This window comes from Xiphophorus maculatus, chromosome 5, assembly GCF_002775205.1.
Source record: "Xiphophorus maculatus strain JP 163 A chromosome 5, X_maculatus-5.0-male, whole genome shotgun sequence".
NCBI classification, from domain to species: domain Eukaryota; kingdom Metazoa; phylum Chordata; class Actinopteri; order Cyprinodontiformes; family Poeciliidae; genus Xiphophorus; species Xiphophorus maculatus.
Genome location: NC_036447.1, coordinates 324578 through 342178, shown reverse-complemented (window position 1 = coordinate 342178; position 17601 = coordinate 324578). Strand labels below are relative to the sequence as shown.

Here is a 17601-nt window from a genome sequence, read left to right as displayed (position 1 = left end):
AGGTTGTGAAGAACTTCATCATCATCTTCATCATCGTCTTCGTCAGCAGCAGCAGCAGGTCTTCTTCTGCGTGGACCGGTTGTGTAACCGCAGGGCGAGACGCAGCCTGAAGGTCAGCTCCTGCTGCCCCCTGCTGGCGGCGGCGCGTCACCGCAGCTCCGCTCCGCCTCCATTTTGCCTCGGACAGCCGGCGGAGGAGCAGCGGCTCGCAGCGGACTGTCGGCTCAGCGTCCCCGGCGGTGGATCCAGCTCTCTGCGGCTCTCTGCGGCTCCCTGCGGGTTTCTGCGGCATGGCGGCGCTGCGGCGGCCCGCGGTTCGGGCGCATCGGCTCTTCTGAGGATTTGTTCATTTGGCGGTTGTTTTGGAAGCGGAGCGGAGCAGCAGAGGGGGTTCGGTTCTGCTTCGGATGGTCAGGTACCGGCTTTGTTCTAATTCTCCATGATTGGCTTTGAGCTGCGGCTCCGCCTGATCCGCTCAGCGGGCCGCCGGGGGCCGCCAGGCCGCGGCTGGAGCCTCTCCGGCGGCCTGGCGGCGCCGCTTCCCCCGACAGCATCCATCCGGCCCGGTGGGGGCCGCGGACGGGGCGGGGGGTTACATAATGTGTGCGCTGTGCACGCGCCCGGCGCGCGCTTGTGCCTGTCCGCATCTGATGGAGCAGATCCACGCAGGTGGATATGCGGGGATGCGCGGGGTCTCTGCGCTTTGTTTGGCTGGGAGGGCCGGTTCGGTTCGGGCCTAGCTGTACGTGCTGCGGCCCCGCACGGCCTGCTGGAGCTCCGGCAGAAATCAGGTCAGTGAGTCAAAGGATCAGCCTTCTGTCCGGCCTGAATCCCGAATGCTCGGTTCGGTCCGTCATCTGGAACTAATGGGCCTGTTTGATCCCGGTCCAACACGAACTGCAGCTTTTTCAGAATATTTCCAGAGTTAACAGGAAGGAGTTTCCATCACCTTGACTTATGAAGAACCTGATGGAGCTGGAGCCCAAACCTGGAAAAATAAACCAGTAAATGTTCAACCCATCACTTCAGAGCTTCCTCGTTAGACCTGCTGACAGACCGGTTCTGGTTCTGAGCTGATATCAGTGTCAGAACAGAACCTTTATGATTTTAGTGAAAGTTGGTTTCCAGAAACATCCGAACCCATCGAGGCGTTTAATCTGTGTTGAAAACATGAACGAAACATCAACTCTGTTTTTTTTATCAAAGCCATTGATCCATGACTGAAACATTCTAGAGGATCTTTGTTTGGTTCCGGGCCCATTTTAATCATTAAGCGATTTAAAAACAGAACCGCTGGACCCAGAGAGCCTATCGGAGGGCAGCACCGACGTATCGCTGCTCCTGCAAGAGCACAATGTTCATGAAACCAGCACGAAGCTAAACCACAGCGCGTAATGCGCATGGCCCACTGAAACAGCAGACTTAGCAAAGCCTAGGATGAACCTGCAGGAGGACGGAGGTTCCAGGTCCAGAGGTTCCAGGTCCGGAGGTTCCAGGTCCGGTGGCTCTGAGACGTCCAGAGGAGAAGCAACAATGTCTGCTTCATTTCTGCTCTTTGGCCAACATTTCCACAGACGTAGCGCTCGCTCAGGGAGAGCGGCAGATGTCACGGTCGGCCAACCGGTCGCCAAACCATAAAACCGCCGACCCACCAGAACCGCACACGGTGAAAAGCCCAGGCGGGATCCAAACGGCTCTTAGAACTACGGGAGGATCAAACTCCCTCATTCACTTTTAGCTCACAGAAAAAGCAAACTGACCAATCAGATTCAGGCTTTGGCGTTCCCACAACAGACTCGCTACTACAAGACGTTTTCACACAAAAGATCATTTTTCTAAACAATTTTGTTAATAGTAAAGAGGGTTAGATAATAAAAAAATCCAAAAACTATTCTTTTCTTTTCTTTTCTTGAAAGATAATTTGCAGTGAGCAGGCGCACCTAGATCTACAAAACCTAGAACATGGAGGTGTTGATGTTCTATCCGCCGGGTCAGGAAAAGAAACAGACTGCAGCCGTCAGAACCGGTTTTGCTGACCGGTTCTGATCCATTTCAGTCCAGTTCTTCAGCAGTTCTGGAGATGATCAGATTGTTCTAGGGGTTCTGGTTCTGTCTTCTATTGAACTAATCCTGAATTAATTCAGTAATTGATTAAGGCTTAACGCTGTGGGGCGCCGCCGCAGGTTCGATTTCCGGCCTGCTCTTCTCTCACTTCCTGTCATTCACTTCTGAATAAAAGGCCATCAGAGCCAATAAAACCTGAAAAACTGAATCCAGACTGAAAGAAAATCAGATCAATAATTAAAATAAAAATGTAAACACATATTAACATTTAAAATAAAAACATTTTAGTCTGAACTCCAGTTCAGTTTTAGCTTCACCTTCTGGAAATAATCTCTCATTAATCGGCTTTAGCATCCAGTCATTAATCAATAATCGATATCTACTGATGTTCAGCTTTTCTCCTGTCGGAGGGATTTCAGCTGCAGGAAATGATTTCTGCTTTCAAAAAGGAAATAAATTCACGGTCAGCTCCGACCTCTGACCTCTGACCTTCATCCTCTCTGGACTCCAGGAAGGAAACCAGGTCTGAAGAGCTGAACCGGGTCAGAACTCTGGGAGCGTTCCCAGAGTTCTGACCCGGTTCTGAGAAGGAATCTGGATCCAGAATGGAGGAATCCAGGGATTTCATCCATTTGGGTCCAGATTAGAACCGGAACCAGAACCGGTCTCAGGGAGACGTTTGGACTTCAGAACTTTTCTCATGGTTCTGCTGATAGTCGGACGTTCTGCCGGTCTGACCGGGCCGTTGGTGGTTCTGATTCTGGAGCGGGTTCGCTGCAGCAGAACCACTTCCTGTTTCTGATCTGAGGCTCCTTATCGTTATCTGCCGGCTGCAGCCGACCCACCCGGACCAATCAGGAGCCGGGCCTGGGAGGGGGCGGGGCCAGGACGACGAGTCATGCTGCCGCGGCGCCATGGCAACGGGAAAGGGGGTCTGGGGGGAGAGCAGGGAGAACCCTGCTGGTTCTGGAAGCAGAACTTTTATGGATCTCCATCAACTGCTCCAGTAATAAACAGAACCACACGTGGTTCTCATAGAGCGGCCGAACAGAACCGCTGGAACCTCGGCTCTCATATGGTTCCTTCAGCTCAAATGAGTCGAAACCGGTACCATCATCTGGTACCGGTCGGGATGGAACCAGTCGGTCCGGTCAGGACAGACCTTTAGACCCCATCCAGATGGTTTCCTGGATCTCTGCTCAACGTTTTAATCTTCATCTTTAAAACTCCTATTTTCACCTGTGGTTGCGGAGCGACAGGTAGCGGAACACCTGGATCAGCTGCAGCGCTGCTACTGGTTACCATGGTGATGAAGATCAAATCAGAGTAAAGCCACATGTAGCAGAGCTCCTCCTCTTCAGCGCTGTGACTCTGAGCGCTGGGTGTGCTGTGGTGGCGCAGGGGTTAAGCACAACCCATATAAGGAGGCCTTAGTTCTGGACGCGGCCGTCGCAGGTTCGATTCCCGGCCTGGCGACCTTTGCTGCATGTCTTCCCCTTCTATTATTACCCACTTTCCTGTTAATTAACTATCAAATAACGGCCATCAGAGCCAATAAAACCTTTTTTTTAAAAAAGACTCTGAATGCTAGCTGTAGCGTAAACATAGCTAGCGCGTTAGCTCGCGTGCTCCTTTCAGCTGTTAGCACTGAGGTTTCCATGACGATATTGGTGCAGTCCCACTTTGTGTCAGACTCAGTGGAGGTTTTGATTCCAACACCTAAAGAGCATCCTCTAAAAAATAATTTATCATGTAACTGAATAAAATTGAATGATTTAATGATTTTATTTGCCACATGGCCCAGCCCGACTATGTCTCTATGTACAACATCTATGTTTCTATCTATCTTTGACAGATTTCTGCTCCACCGTCCAGACGATAAAAACATTACAGGAAATTACAAGATATAGCTGTGAATGCTAGCATTAGCCTGCTAGCATTAGCCTGCTGTTTCTAGATGTTGCTGGAAATCCAGAGGAATGTTCCCAGATCCCAAACCTCTGGCCTCTGTCTTCTTCAGGTTCCCAGTGAGGATGCAGCAGTGAGCATGCTCAGTGCGCTGATTGTCACCATGGAGTCAGTGGGTAGCAGCCCGGCCTGCAGCGAACAGAAAAACTGTACAGCCGACGATGAATCCAAAGACTACTGCTACTCAGCCCGCATCCGCAGCACGGTGCTGCAGGGGCTGCCGTTCGGAGGTGTGCCCACTGTGCTCGCCCTGGACTTCATGTGCTTCCTGGTGAGCCTTAGCAGCGCCGTTGGCTGACTGTTAGCAGACCAGTTAGTAGAATGTTAGCACAGCATTCAGAGAACCGTTAGCAGAACTGTTAGCACAGCATTAGCAGAGAAATTAGCAGGTGGTGGATGTGAGCTTCTGATTCTGAAATGCTGCTCAGGTGGTTTCAGCGAGGGAACGTGTTTCTCTGGTTGGATCAGTTAAATGGGACGTTGTGCTAGAAAAGCTGCATTTCTGTGAATTACAAGCAGAGCAAATGGCTCCATGTTCTCAGCTGGTTGTGTTGCACAGAGTGCAGTGAAAAAATACCCTCGGCTGAAAGCTAGCAGGAACTTAGGAGCAGGAATAGAGAGGGTTCAATCTGAAGAATCTACATCTAGCTCCGTATTCAGCTCTACATGCTCTTCTTCATCATGCTGTTTTTCTTCAGGTGCTCCTCTTCGTCTTCTCCATCCTGAGGAAGGTTGCGTGGGATTATGGCCGCCTGGCGCTGGTCACAGATGCAGACAGGTAAGCAGGAAGTGACTGGTTCCTGTGGTCTCATCGGCGCCCCCTGGTGGCGGGGCTGCTGAAGTGTAAATGTCTCTGGAGAACGCTGGGCTGAGGATCAGGAATGTCTGGAGAAGCGGGAGGTTCTGCTTCAGTAACTTTTCCTCATCTTCCTGTTTTTCCTTCTTGAAGACTGAAGAAGCGTTTCAGCGACCTGGAGGAGCAGGAATAGTATGTTGCTGCCTGTCGGCTGTTTGGTTTGTCCGTTAACTCCTTCTCTTCCTCCTCCTGTACCTCACTCTTCTTCTTCTTCTGCTGCTGCTGCTTCCATTAACAGGATGCTGCGCTCTGATTGGTCCACTAGCACATCTGGCTCCTTCTTGTCCTATCAGACGTTCTGCTCACTAATGAGTGACTTTTGGCCCTGCTAACCCTCCATACTCTGTGTGTGTGTGATGAAGCTAACGCTGCGCTCCTCTCTCCATCTTTAACTCAGCCGCAGACGAGACACAGATAACTATGAGCCGGTGAAAAGGTAACGGCTGCTGCTGCAGCTCAGTGTGTGGTGACCCCGTGGTGACCTCGTGGTGACCCCGTGGTAGTCAGTAGGATAGACCTGAGTGCGCCTTGGGCCGAGTCAGAACCAGGTAGATCATGTCTGAACTCAGAACCCGCCTGCTAGCTTTCAAACTAGGAGGCGCCAAGGAGTTCATGGTTCCTGCAGGTCAGTCCCTGGAAGGATGGTCAGGAAACCCCTTACACCTGGTCACTGCAGGGAAGTGGGCGGGGCCTGTCTGGAAAGGTTTTCTTAATTTCTTTATGTTTTTGGTGGATTTTTAAACTTTTAGCTCAACATTTTCATGTTTTCATTTGCCTGAAATTTGATCCAGATCTTCATCATTAAATCTGGGGTCGGCCTTTAGGGGGCGCAGTTTTAGTTCCTGTCCCTTTGGGGCCGTTTGTTCTGAAGTCTCAGACCCTGAAGCAGCTCCGTCTGTGTCTCCCTCATCCTGTCAGTCTGAGGGAACCAGCTTTCAGGCATAGAGGTCAAAGGTCAGGCGGCTACATGCTAACTGGCTCCTTCCCGTCTGTTTGCAGCGTTGCCTCAGCGATGCACTCGGAGACTCCGGATCGCTACGAACGGCTCACCTCGGTGTCCAGCTCTGTGGACTTTGACCAGAGAGACAACGTAAGGATGTCTTCATCACTCCTCCTCCTCCTCACCGTCATCAGTCTCATATGAACCTTCAGATGTTTAACGGCCTCCTGGTTGGAGTTTCCTTCAGGTTCTGATCTGATTCTGAGGTCCGATTAGTTTCCCTGCTGTCATGTTCGCGTATAAAACTCAGCCTTCGGTACAGACTTGACCCGTTAGCCTAGCTTAGCATAATGCTGTAAACAGAGGGACACTGTTAGCCTAGCTTAGCATAATGCTACAAACAGAGGGAACAGGGTTTCCGCGCGGTAGTAAAAGGTAATAAATTAAATGATCTCAAATTAAGGCCAGTAAAAATAAGATAAGATTTATTTGTCATTGTCATCAACAGATTACAGATTGAGATTTGCTCGACTCGAGTTAAGATGCAGGTTATGTGTTTATACATAATATACCAAGATAAAGAAATAAATAGTACAAAATGAGAAATAAATAGACATCAGAAGATGGTTGCAGCGCCTGGAGGTGTCGCAACAGAATTGACATTTATAACAAAGTGGTGTCAAGAGCAGAAGTTCTTATGCCTTTGAATTTAGTGCCATGATTGCCATCGGGTAAAAACTGTTTTTTAGGCGATTTGTCCTGGTTTTTATTGCTCTGTATCTCTTGCCTGATGGCAGCAGCTGGAAGAGACCATGGCCAGGGTGTGAAGAGTCATTTAAAATGTCCAAAACTTTCTTGTGGAGCCTGGAAGTGTAAATCTGTTCGGCAGCCTATGGTTCTCTCTGCTGCCCTAAGTAACTAAAGGTAGTAAATTTTTCATCATCCCTTCAAAATATTTTTAATTTTCCATTGATGCTCACTTATTGTTTTAAGCTCGTTTTACTAAAATCTGTATAAAAATGATAACTACGGTTCTGGCAGGACCTGGGCTGTCACTGACCGACTCCAAGCTGCGTAGTGTTGGACCCGCCTAACCTGTAGAGACTAGCCAGTCATTTTGAGCTTTGCCAGGGGAAAATATAAGTTTTCACAACTTTGGCTCGATGATCCGAGATTCAAAGACTAGGAATGACTGAAAGACATTTTATAAAGTATGCAGGAAAAAATCTAAATTTGACCCGGAACCACGTGACGGAGATCAAATCAGACCGAGCAGAGCGTCCAGCTTTCATCAGCATTCAGGATTCCTGCGGGTTGAGGCTCCACCGTGGAGCAGATCCCGTTTCGTTTTTTGGTGCTAAACGAAGCGATGCATCTGGAAACGCGAGCTCAGATACGAGCCAAAGTTTTCCCAGCGACGCGCCGGGAGCTGCAGACAGGCAGCTGACCTGCTGACCCTAAAGCTCAGAGCTGAGCTGCTGCAGCAGCTAAAGTAAGTAAAATCACACCAGCTGCAGTGTGAACAAAGTCAATAGTTAAGATTCCACTGCAAATGTAGGAAACATGTTAGAACAAGTTTATCATTCATTATTAGCTGATACCATTTAGACACGTTTCATGTTATTGTTTACATCTGGAAATTTTGCGAAGGCAAAAAGACGATTCTTCTCCTTGCCGTCCGGAGCCGGTAGAATGGTTCCGGTAGAACGGTTCCGGTAGAACGGAGCCGATAACTAAATGAAACCTTCTAATTTAGAGCAGTGCGCCGCAGCAAAGGGAAAATAACTCAGAAAAACCGTCAAAGAACAACTCAACCCACTCGTATCCCCTCCTCCCTCACTTTCTCTGTCGGCTAGCTACACGCAGACTCGTTGCCATGGCAACAAACCAACAGATATATGCATGAGGATCCATCACCATAAAACCCGCAAACATTTCCTGCACAAAGGGCAACACATTCAGTCCTCAACAGTTTCCTGTTTCCAGGCTGGATGTTTTTTTAGATTATAGAATAGAATAGAATAGAATAGAATAGAATTACTTTATTCATCCCAGCAGGGAAATTATTTTGCAGTTACAGCAGCATAGAGACAAGACACACAACATCCACCAAACAACATTTTTCAAAACAAGATTGTAAGATGATCTGAACTCAGCGCTGGTTGATCGGCTCATTTAAACTGCTGCTCTAATGGTGACCATGATCTGACACTGTGTGTGTGTGTGTGTGTGTGTGTGTGTCGCCTCGCTGCACATGGACATTTGTTTATTAAACTGTTCAATGACCTGTGAAATATGACACCTTGAACCTTGTTATCGAGTTGTCCTAGTTTGACAATTAGTAGCAAACTAATATTCTGAGAATAAAACATCAGCTTGTGAAATTAGAATGTCGTTGCATTTTACTGATATTCTTTAAAAGAACAAATATCCTGAGTCTTATGGATTTAGGATAAGCACTAAAAATAGTGCTTCCTGTTTTTGACATGTGAGGTTTTGGTCTAGTTAAAGTCACAGTTAGACCTTCAAGTAAGTGAGATAAAGTTTTACATGAGCCGTCATCTTACATGGTCAGTGAACCGACTGCAGATTCTCACAGATTATCAATCTATAAAAGGTTTGACCTGCCGATTTCAATTTAGCCAGTGAAATTTGTTTGATTGAAATGTCGTTAAATATAGGAAGAAAGTCTCTGTTGGTCACAGTGAGGTCACTACTGATGACTACAGGCTTGCAGACCTGACCTGGTGGGTCGGTCTGTCGGTCAGTCTGTCCTCTCACTGCAGAGCAGAAATGAGATCGGCTTCACATAAATATCCACCGATCTCCCATCTCCCAAAATTGAGGAAATTGTTGTGAAATTGGCTCAATTTTGTGTTTGTAGTAAAAATATTGTAGAGGTAGTTAAAAAGGTAGTAAATTCAACTCTGGGATTCTTGTATAAACCCAGGGGGAAACTGTTAGCCTAGCTTAGCATAATACTGTAAAAACAAGCTTAGCTTAGCATCAGATATAGTTAAGATTAACATTAGAAACTCATCTAAAAGTAGTTTTACAATATTTGTTTGTCATAAATTACAAACACAAAATTATGAAGTTTCATGTAAAATTAACCTTTTGATCTTAAAAACAAATATCCACTGAACCAAAGTGCTGTAGAGTATTCATAAACCTGCAGATAAAAACACAAATGAAAACAGTAAATTACCATGTCAGGCCTTCTGGAAAAGCTACAGAATAAAAATGAGTTTTGATGATGTAATGTTGGAGGGCGAATCGCTCCACATATCAGGAGCAGTGACAGCGAATGGTTCTGGGAATATTTAGAGCAGTTTATTATTTGAAGCTGGAGCGAGGCCACAGAAAGCTTTACGAACCAATAAAAGGATTTAAAATCAATCCCATAAGAAACTGGCAGATACTGGAGTTCTGATCTCTGGTTTCAGGGTTCCAGCTAAAAGTCTCGCTGCCACATTTTGAATCATTTGGAGACGCTATAGAGAAGATTAATTTAAAGAAATGCTATTAATTTAAGTGAGATTTGATGTATTCAGCAGTACAGTGAGCTGAAGGCAACATGGCCGCTGGGTTGTGCCATGAAGTGGGACGACGTGCCTGGAAACGGACGCTGCGGCGCCGGCCCCTCATCTGCTTGCTGCTCGATGGAAATGTCCTGAAATGAAATGTTGTTGTTCTCTGTACAACAAAATAAATGTTGTGCCGCTGCCCTTCATGCTCCGGGGTTTGGTTCTGATCCGTCTGGTTCCTCCTGCAGGGCTTCTGTTCCTGGCTCACCGCCATCTTCAGAATAAAGTAAGTCTGGCTCTCAACAACCCGCCAGCTTCTCTTTGCTTTGGAAATGTCTGATCTGAGGGTCTGAGATCTGTCTCCTTCATCGACGCTTCAGGGACGAGGAGATCCGTGAGAAGTGCGGCGAGGACGCCGTGCACTACCTGTCCTTCCAGCGCCACATCATCGGCCTGCTGGTCGTCGTCGGCGTCCTCTCCGTGGGCATCGTCCTGCCGGTGAACTTCTCCGGTGACCTGCTGGGTAAGCGCTCCGGCTGAGGCTCAGAGGCAAAAAGCTGCAGACTCTGGACGGACTGCGGTCTGCAGGATTCCCTTCATGACGCTCTCCGTTTGTTTCTGGTTGGTTTTAGTCAGAATTATCAGTGCAGATGCTTTCCTAAGCCAGGGAGCTCCTGGACCTCCTTCCAAAGAAGGTAAAGGCTGCGGCTGCAGGGCGGGAGGCGCTCTGCGCCGCTCTAGGCGTGATTTAGCTGGTGGTTCTAGCTGGACCTGGACTCGGTCCCATCCGGTCTGTAGATGCCGTACTGAGTGTTGTGACCCGAGTCTGGTTCTGGTGAATTCTCCCTGACGTTTAGACTTAGACCTCCAGCTTTTGGTCTGGAACAGTGTCAGAACGTGAAGGTTTCACCTGCTGCACTCATGACTCGTTTTGTCATGTCTGTCTGTTCCAGAGAACAACGCCTACAGCTTCGGACGCACCACAATCGCCAACCTGAAGTCAGAGTGAGTGACGGCGCTCAGCAACACACACCGTCTGCTGGCATGTTTTCACCAACACGTGTGACCGCAAACCACAAATGAAGTATTAGATTTTGAATTGATTTAGCCTAGCTTAGCATGAAGACCTAAAACACAGGCTAAATGTTAGCCTAGCTTAGCATGAAGACCTAAAACACAGGCTAAATGTTAGCCTAGCTTAGCATGAAGACCTAAAACACAGGCTAAATGTTAGCCTAGCTTAGCATGGATACTGGAATTGGAAGAAACTCTTTGCCTCGTTTACAGGGACAAGTTTTAGGAAACTGCTAGTTCAGCATAAAGATTTGCCACAGAGGAACAATACTGACAGTAAAAGGTGACGGCTGCAGAACGCAGCGCGCAGAACGCAGCGCGCAGAACGCAGCGCGCAGAACGCAGCGCGCAGAACGCAGCGCCAACCCAACAGAAACTGAACCGGCTCTTGTTTCCAGGACCAAGCTGCTGTGGCTCCATACGACCTTTGCCTTCATGTACCTGCTGCTGACGGTCTACAGCATGAGGAGACACACATCTAAGATGCACTACAAGGAGGACGATCTGGTAGGAGAGGCGGCGCTGCGGCCCGCCTTCTGATCCACTTGGTTCTGACGACGTCTACTGGGTTTGAGCTGGAGTGGCCAGTAATCCCAGGGTTGTGTCTTGCAGGTGAAACGCACTTTATTCATAAACGGCATCTCCAAGTATGCTGACGAGAGTCAGATCAAGCAGCACTTTGAGTGAGTTTTACCGTTACGAGGATCCGCCGGCCCGCAGCAGCTGTCCTAACCTTCCCTCCGTGCTGCTCCGCAGGCAGGCCTACGACAACTGTGTGGTTCTGGAGGCTCGGATCTGTTACAACGTGGCCAAACTGATGGCGCTGAGCGCTGAGAGGTGAGTCCAGGTTGGTCCCGGGTCACCGGGCCTGCAGATGCAGCGTTCAGGACGTTTTATGGGTGTGGTTGCAGGAAGAAGACGGAGCGCAGTAAGAAGTTCTTCACCGACCTGATGGCTAAGGAGCACGTTCCCACCATGATCAACCCCAAACCCTGCGGACACCTGTGCTGCTGTGCCATCGCCGGCTGCGAGGAGGTGACCTCTGCCCTACCGGTCCCTCGTTCGTCAGGTTTCTGGGTTCAGAACCGGGCCGTTAACGCGTCTGGTTCCCCTACAGGAGGAGGCTGTGAGCTACTACACCAAGAGAGAGGCCAAGCTGAAGGAGGAGTACAGGAAGGAGAAGGAGAAGGTCCACACCAAGCCCCTGGGCATGGCCTTCGTCACCTTCCAGAACGAGGCCATGACCGCCATGTGAGCAGCCGAACCAAAACCACAGCTCAGATTTTACATCCAAGATACCGATGGACACGATTTCATTCATTTCATCACTTAGATTACATTTATTCCTCACATCGAGTATCTTTCTTCCTGCTGTTGGCCATTCATGCTTCTGACTCCACCCGTTCCCCTCTGACTCCACCCCTTCCCCTCTGACTCCGCCCCTTCCCCTCTGACTCCGCCCCTTCCCATCTGACTCCGCCCCTTCCTCTCTGACTCCGCCCCTTCCTCCACAGCATCCTGAAGGACTTCAACGCCTGTCAGGTTCAGGGTTGTCGTTGTCGCCAGGAGCCGTGTTCCTCTCAGTTCAGCGAAGTCCTGCATGTTCACAACTGGAGTGTGACGTACGCGCCGGACCCGCAGAACGTCCGCTGGTAGGTACACAGACTCCGCCCACAGACTCCGCCTGTAAAACAAACCCGTGGCTGCGTCTCCTGCTGACGTGTTGCGGTTCCTTCCTGCAGGGAGCACCTGTCGCTGGGCGGGATCTCCTGGTGGATCCGCTGCTTCATCATCAACTGCATCCTCTTCATCTTGCTCTTCTTCCTCACGACGCCGGCCATCATCATCTCCACCATGGACAAGTTCAACGTCACCAAGCCTGTGGAGTATCTGAACGTAAGCAGAGCCGCCCTGTGTTTGTGTTCCTCTGAGCAACTCTTTGGGCCAGCTTTGTTCTACTCTGGTTCTGGTTCTGATTCTGACTCTGTTTTCTTCTGGACAGAACCCCATAATCACTCAGTTCTTCCCCACCCTGCTGCTCTGGGCCTTTTCTGCTCTGCTGCCCACCATCGTCTATTACTCTGCCTTCTTTGAAGCTCACTGGACCAGGTACCGCTGCTTCCTCTCATCTCTGGCATCAACCAGGGGTCGGGTTGCTGAGGCCCGTCTCGGTCCAGATCGGGCTCCGGTGTTCCGGTGATTGGAGCGGCGAGTGAAACCAGAACCGTGGCGGGTACTGACCGGTTCCTCTGTCTGTTCCTGCAGGTCTGGAGAAAACAGGACCACCATGCACAAATGTTACACCTTCCTGATCTTCATGGTTCTGCTGCTGCCGTCTCTTGGACTCAGCAGGTGGGACGCCTGCACCTGCAGCGGCGCCGCAGCGCCTGTCTGCTCTGCTGTCACTGAATCCTGTCTCTCTTTACAGTCTGGATGTTTTCTTTCGCTGGCTGTTCGATAAGAAGTTCCTGGATGACGCTAAAGTCAGATTTGAGTAAGTCACTTTGTCTCCATTTGTAAACTGCTCACCACAAACTGCAGGGAAGAGCTGATAAACCAGGTTCCCACTAGGGTCCATATGTCGTCTGAGTTAGAACCTGAGCTGAAACCAGAATTAAAATCTAGACACCAAGTTCATCTTGACCAAGATGAAGAATCGGGTTGAGTTTTAAAGACAGCGATCAAGTTGCTGCCCCAACCACTTGGGAACAAGTCAAAGCCTGGCGCCTCATCTATAGAGGCTGAGACATTCAGCTGAAAACCAAAACTTTATGAAGTATGAAAAATATCAGAGAGACTTTTACGGGTCGGGACCAGAACCAGGATTTCTCCTGACTTCTTAAACACCAAAACTCAGAGTGATCCACACCGAGACAAAGACTTTGAGACTTGGACATCGAAACAGAGTCTAGACCTAAATTTGTAAATAAACACAATCAGGAAGTACCAAGGCTACAACTGTGAGCAACTGAGATTCAGTCAAAGCCAAAGGACAACGTGGCAGAAAGACAGAACCCAACAAAGTTACATCAAGCAGACAAGATTTCAACAGAAGCACAACCAGATGTTCAGAAAAGGAAATGAGCCTTAAGGCATCTGGTTGGGTTTGTGTTTTCATCCTTCTGATCAGCCAATGAGAAAGGATTTTATCTTCAGGTGCGTCTTCTTACCGGATAACGGAGCGTTCTTCGTCAACTACGTCATCGCCTCGGCCTTCATCGGGAACGCCATGGACCTGCTGAGGATCCCCGGTCTGCTCATGTACATGATCCGCCTGTGCCTGGCTCGCTCCGCCGCCGACCGCCGCAACGTGAAGAGGGTAGGAGGGCGGAGACGGTGCTGGACACCTGGTCCTAGAAGTGTCCTTTCTGACTGCAACTCTGTCTCTGCAGCACCAGGCCTACGAGTTCCAGTTCGGCGCCGCGTACGCCTGGATGATGAACGTCTTCACGGTGGTGATGGCCTACAGCATCACCTGCCCCATCATAGTCCCCTTTGGTCAGTACGCAGCACTTCCATCAGCAGGTAGCTACCTGAGCAGGTAACTCAACTCTGCTGTTCCTCCAGGTCTCATGTACATGCTGCTGAAACACCTGGTGGACAGGTACAACATGTACTACGCCTACCTGCCCTCCAAGCTGGACAAGAAGATCCACTCAGCTGCAGTGACTCAGGTGGTGGCGGCGCCCATCCTCTGCCTCTTCTGGCTGCTCTTCTTCTCCACTGTCCGCACAAGTGAGCAGCTCTGCTTCTGGATTCCTGCAGCTTACCTTAGACGGCCAGACTAGGTGTGAGTTCTGGTACCAGGACTGGTTCTGTGGTCTCATTCTAACTGTTCTCCGTCCTGCCAGGCTTTGATACGCCCACCTCCATGTTCACGCTGGTGGTTCTGGTTGTCACCATCGTGGTCTGTCTGTCCCACATCTGCTTTGGACACTTCAAGTACCTGAGCGCCCACAACTACAAGGTGAGTTCTGGCTGCAGGTGAGAGTCCGGCCGCTGATTGGTCGGTTGGTCGTCTCACTGCCCAGCGTTCCTGTTTCAGATCGACACAAAGGAGAGCGACGTGGACGCCGTGAAGAACGGACGACCGGCTCGCTCTTCGTCCTCTCCAACCAACAAGTCTCAGGTGAGTCCTCCTGCCAGGTTCTGACCAGACCTCAGTTCTCCAACGGGTCACGAACCGTTCGGGTCCGGCTTTGACCCGCTTGTGGTTCTGTGTGTCTAGCAGCAGGTGGCGCCGCAGCAGCAGATGTACATCGCCCAGGTGCTGCAGGACCCGAACTCGGACGAGCCGGGCGGCGCCAGCAGCGAGGAGGACCGGGGCTCGTCGCAGGACGAGGAAATGCTGAACGGAGGGAACAGCATCAACGAGGCGGATTTCCAGTCGGGGGAGGACAGTCTGATCGCCAACGAGGTCCACCAATAGCCAGAGGCGGAGCTAGAGGAAGGGGCGGAACTAGCCACACCACAGCTACCAATAAGGCTAACTGGAGATTCACCGTTCGCACTCAAACGGTAGTGTGGCTGGGTTAGCCCCGCCCCCCTCAGCCTGAAGACTTGACCCTGACCTTTGACGCCGGCGCCGGATCGCCACCATCCAGCCCTCCACAGGAAGTCACTGTACATACCCACAACGCCAAAACTGTCGTCCGCTATCCGGGTGAGGGTGGGGTCCAACTTGTGCCTGGGCTGGTTTCCGTTTGTTCGCACTCGTGTCTTGATCCCCATCGATTCCTGTTCCGTCGGAAGAACGAACGCGTCGGACCGCTGAACTCTCCAACCGTCCGATCCAGTAGCCGTAGAAGCTTCGCTAACGCAGAACGGCCCCACCTTCCTTCTGTTCCCCAAACTCCGATGTCTGTTCTGCACATCCTTTTGGTTTGCTGTCGACCCGCCGAGCTTCTCGCTGCATGTCGTGACATCGCCACCTAGGGACGACATCATTCATCACAGGAACAAACTCACCCGGATTCCTTTGTTTGTCAGCAGCTTGTCCGTCCAGATCCTCCCCTTCCGGATTATCTCACCTGGACTACCTTAAGTTGTGAATAAGGGAATGGGACGTTGGTGTCGGTAGCCTAGCGCTTCGACTCCTTCAAGACTCTCTGACTCTTCCGGCGGCAGAGAGCTCGGATGTCCGGAGACACGGAAGAGCAGCGCTTTTCGTCCGGTCCGATGCCTGAAGCTGTTTGGACTCTCAAGGGAAACGTTTTGTTGTGTCTTTTGTGAACTCTGTGTGTTTGTGTGTGTGTGGATTCGATTGCTCTCTGGCATTCATTTCATACAGTCCAGCACCGTCTCCAGGTAATAGAACCGGTTCCGGTTCTGGTTCCTCTGGTCCCGGGTGGGTCTGATGATCCCAGTCGATCCCAGTGATGCTGGACTGTGCTGTTCCCTGTCAGACAGGTGAGCCCATTAAGGTATTCAAATGGCTGCTGTCTCCAACCTGACCACTAGATGGCAGTAGTTGTTCCAAACCAAACTGTTCCTTTTCAACATGGGTCATTATGTAGCAGCGAGGCTCTAGGCTGCCCCCTACTGGCTGATATTCTGAAACTTTAACTTTTTTCCTGTTTGATCCACTTTAGTTCTCTGGGATCCTGAGAATCAGCTGCATTATTACGTAGAATATCATCTTAATGTTATTCCCACATCAAAAACATCCCTGGAGTGTTGCCTGGACTCTTTCATTCATGTTTAAGAAAAAAATCATTCAAGTCTTAGTGGAGGAGCGACGTGTCAGAACGAGCAGGAGCTTCTTAAAGAGACAGAGGGCCAATTTCAAAACATTCAACAGCAAAGTCAGATTTCTTTAGTCATTTTAGACGCATCAAACATTTTCATAACCCAAGGCGACACAGTCTCTGACTGGCCGTCAAAACAGATATGTGCTACCGTCCCTTTAAACCAGGGGTGTCAAAGTCCAGTCCTGGAGGTCCGGTGTTCTGCAACGTTTAGATGTTCTAGATCAGGGGTGGGCACTCCTGGTCCTCGAGGGCCGGTGTCCTGCAACTCTTAGATGTCTCCCTGGTCCAACACACCTGAATCCAACAGCTGAATCTCCTCCTAAGTGCAGTCAAGTTCTCCAGAGTCCTGTTAACGACCTCATTATTTGACTCAGGTGTGTTGAAGTAGAGATGCATCTAAAAGTTGCAGGACACCGGCCCTCGAGGACCAGGAGTGCCCACCCCTGTTCTAGATGTTCCTCTGCTGCACCACTGGGACAGAATAATTAGGTCAGTAAGGCTCTGGGTCCTGGTCCTGGTCCTGGTCCAGGTGAAGGTCCAGGTTCTGGAGAACTGATCCACACAGGTCCAGGTAATGAAGCCGTTTCATTCCAGTTTTGGACCTGAGGCACAGTGACTGGAGTTTGATGCCTGTGGTTGAAACAGACCAGCCTGGTCCAGCATCATCCGGATCTGAACAGAACCACAGTTTCACTACTGGTTCTTCTAACCTGGTTGGTGCCGGCCCGGTCAGAACCAGACCCAGTCCAGTTGGGTTGTGGCTTCATTCCCAGTTTTCATTTCGGACCAGAACCGGTCCATTCAGACAACGATGCCCATGTTTTACTGTTGAGCGCCAATGGTGGTTTCCATGGTAACGGGAAACCGCCTGCAATGACGGGAAGTTTCAGGTGTTTGTTTTTCCTGAGTTCATGTTTACATCTGTTTGTTTTAGTGTGTGTGTGTGTGTGTGTGTGTGTGTGTGTGTGTGTGTGTGTCAGACACTGAGCTGGACTATGAAAGCTGCAGCGCCCCCTCCTGGCGGCGGCTGCACGCTGGAGAACCTGCCGCCTCTGTGTCGTGTCGCTGCGTCTCCTCGGCCTCGATTGTAACACAGGAAGCAGAACCTGCAGAAGATCCGGGTCAGAACCAACAGAGCCCTCCGGACTCTTCTGGGTCTCGCCGGATGCAGATAATCCGGCCCGCTGGGTTCTGGTTCTGAGCTGGACCGCAGGTGGACCGGCTGTGTGATATTTTTGTAACTTGCTGATTGAAGTGTTTGATACCGGACAGAAGAAGCTGGAAGGTTTTTAAATGCAACACTTTCTGCTTTCCTTAGTTTTTTAAGCGTTGCTGCAGGAAGTGACACGTGATGATGATGATGATGATGAGTGTAAATAGCATTGGACTGCACCGCCTGAGGCGAACACGGCGCTTCATGTC

At 50.1% G+C, this 17601-nt stretch overlaps 1 protein-coding gene across 3 annotated transcripts; it reads left to right on the top strand.

Annotated features, from left to right (window-relative positions):
• On the top strand, positions 1 to 16406 carry LOC102227829 (CSC1-like protein 2). 3 transcript variants are annotated; one of them, XM_023333746.1, is made up of 24 exons: positions 1 to 415; positions 4085 to 4303; positions 4731 to 4810; positions 4982 to 5020; positions 5888 to 5978; positions 9604 to 9641; positions 9736 to 9878; positions 10309 to 10360; positions 10828 to 10936; positions 11042 to 11112; positions 11186 to 11266; positions 11341 to 11464; positions 11547 to 11680; positions 11944 to 12081; positions 12172 to 12325; positions 12432 to 12538; positions 12695 to 12781; positions 12858 to 12923; positions 13586 to 13748; positions 13822 to 13927; positions 13997 to 14164; positions 14281 to 14396; positions 14475 to 14558; positions 14658 to 16406. In XM_023333746.1, exons 2-24 carry the CDS (start codon positions 4112 to 4114, stop codon positions 14856 to 14858), a joined length of 2544 nt encoding a protein of 847 aa, XP_023189514.1. In that variant the 5' UTR covers positions 1 to 415; positions 4085 to 4111; the 3' UTR covers positions 14859 to 16406. The 3 variants fall into 3 exon arrangements, with proteins under 3 accessions (XP_023189514.1, XP_023189512.1, XP_023189513.1); XM_023333744.1 differs by having other exon boundaries at positions 100 to 415; positions 14661 to 16406; XM_023333745.1 differs by lacking the exon at positions 4982 to 5020 and having other exon boundaries at positions 100 to 415.
• Positions 16407 to 17601: the final 1195 nt, after the last annotated feature.

Bases quoted from the DNA above. Each gene is read 5' to 3' on its own strand.
- LOC102227829 (XM_023333746.1), top strand. From the start codon at position 4,112: ATGCTCAGTGCGCTGATTGTCACCATGGAGTCAGTGGGTAGCAGCCCG. The intron at 12,539-12,694 runs GTACCGCTGCTT...CTGTTCCTGCAG, and splicing joins TTTGAAGCTCACTGGACCAG to GTCTGGAGAAAACAGGACCA. The intron at 13,928-13,996 runs GTCAGTACGCAG...CTGTTCCTCCAG, and splicing joins CCCCATCATAGTCCCCTTTG to GTCTCATGTACATGCTGCTG.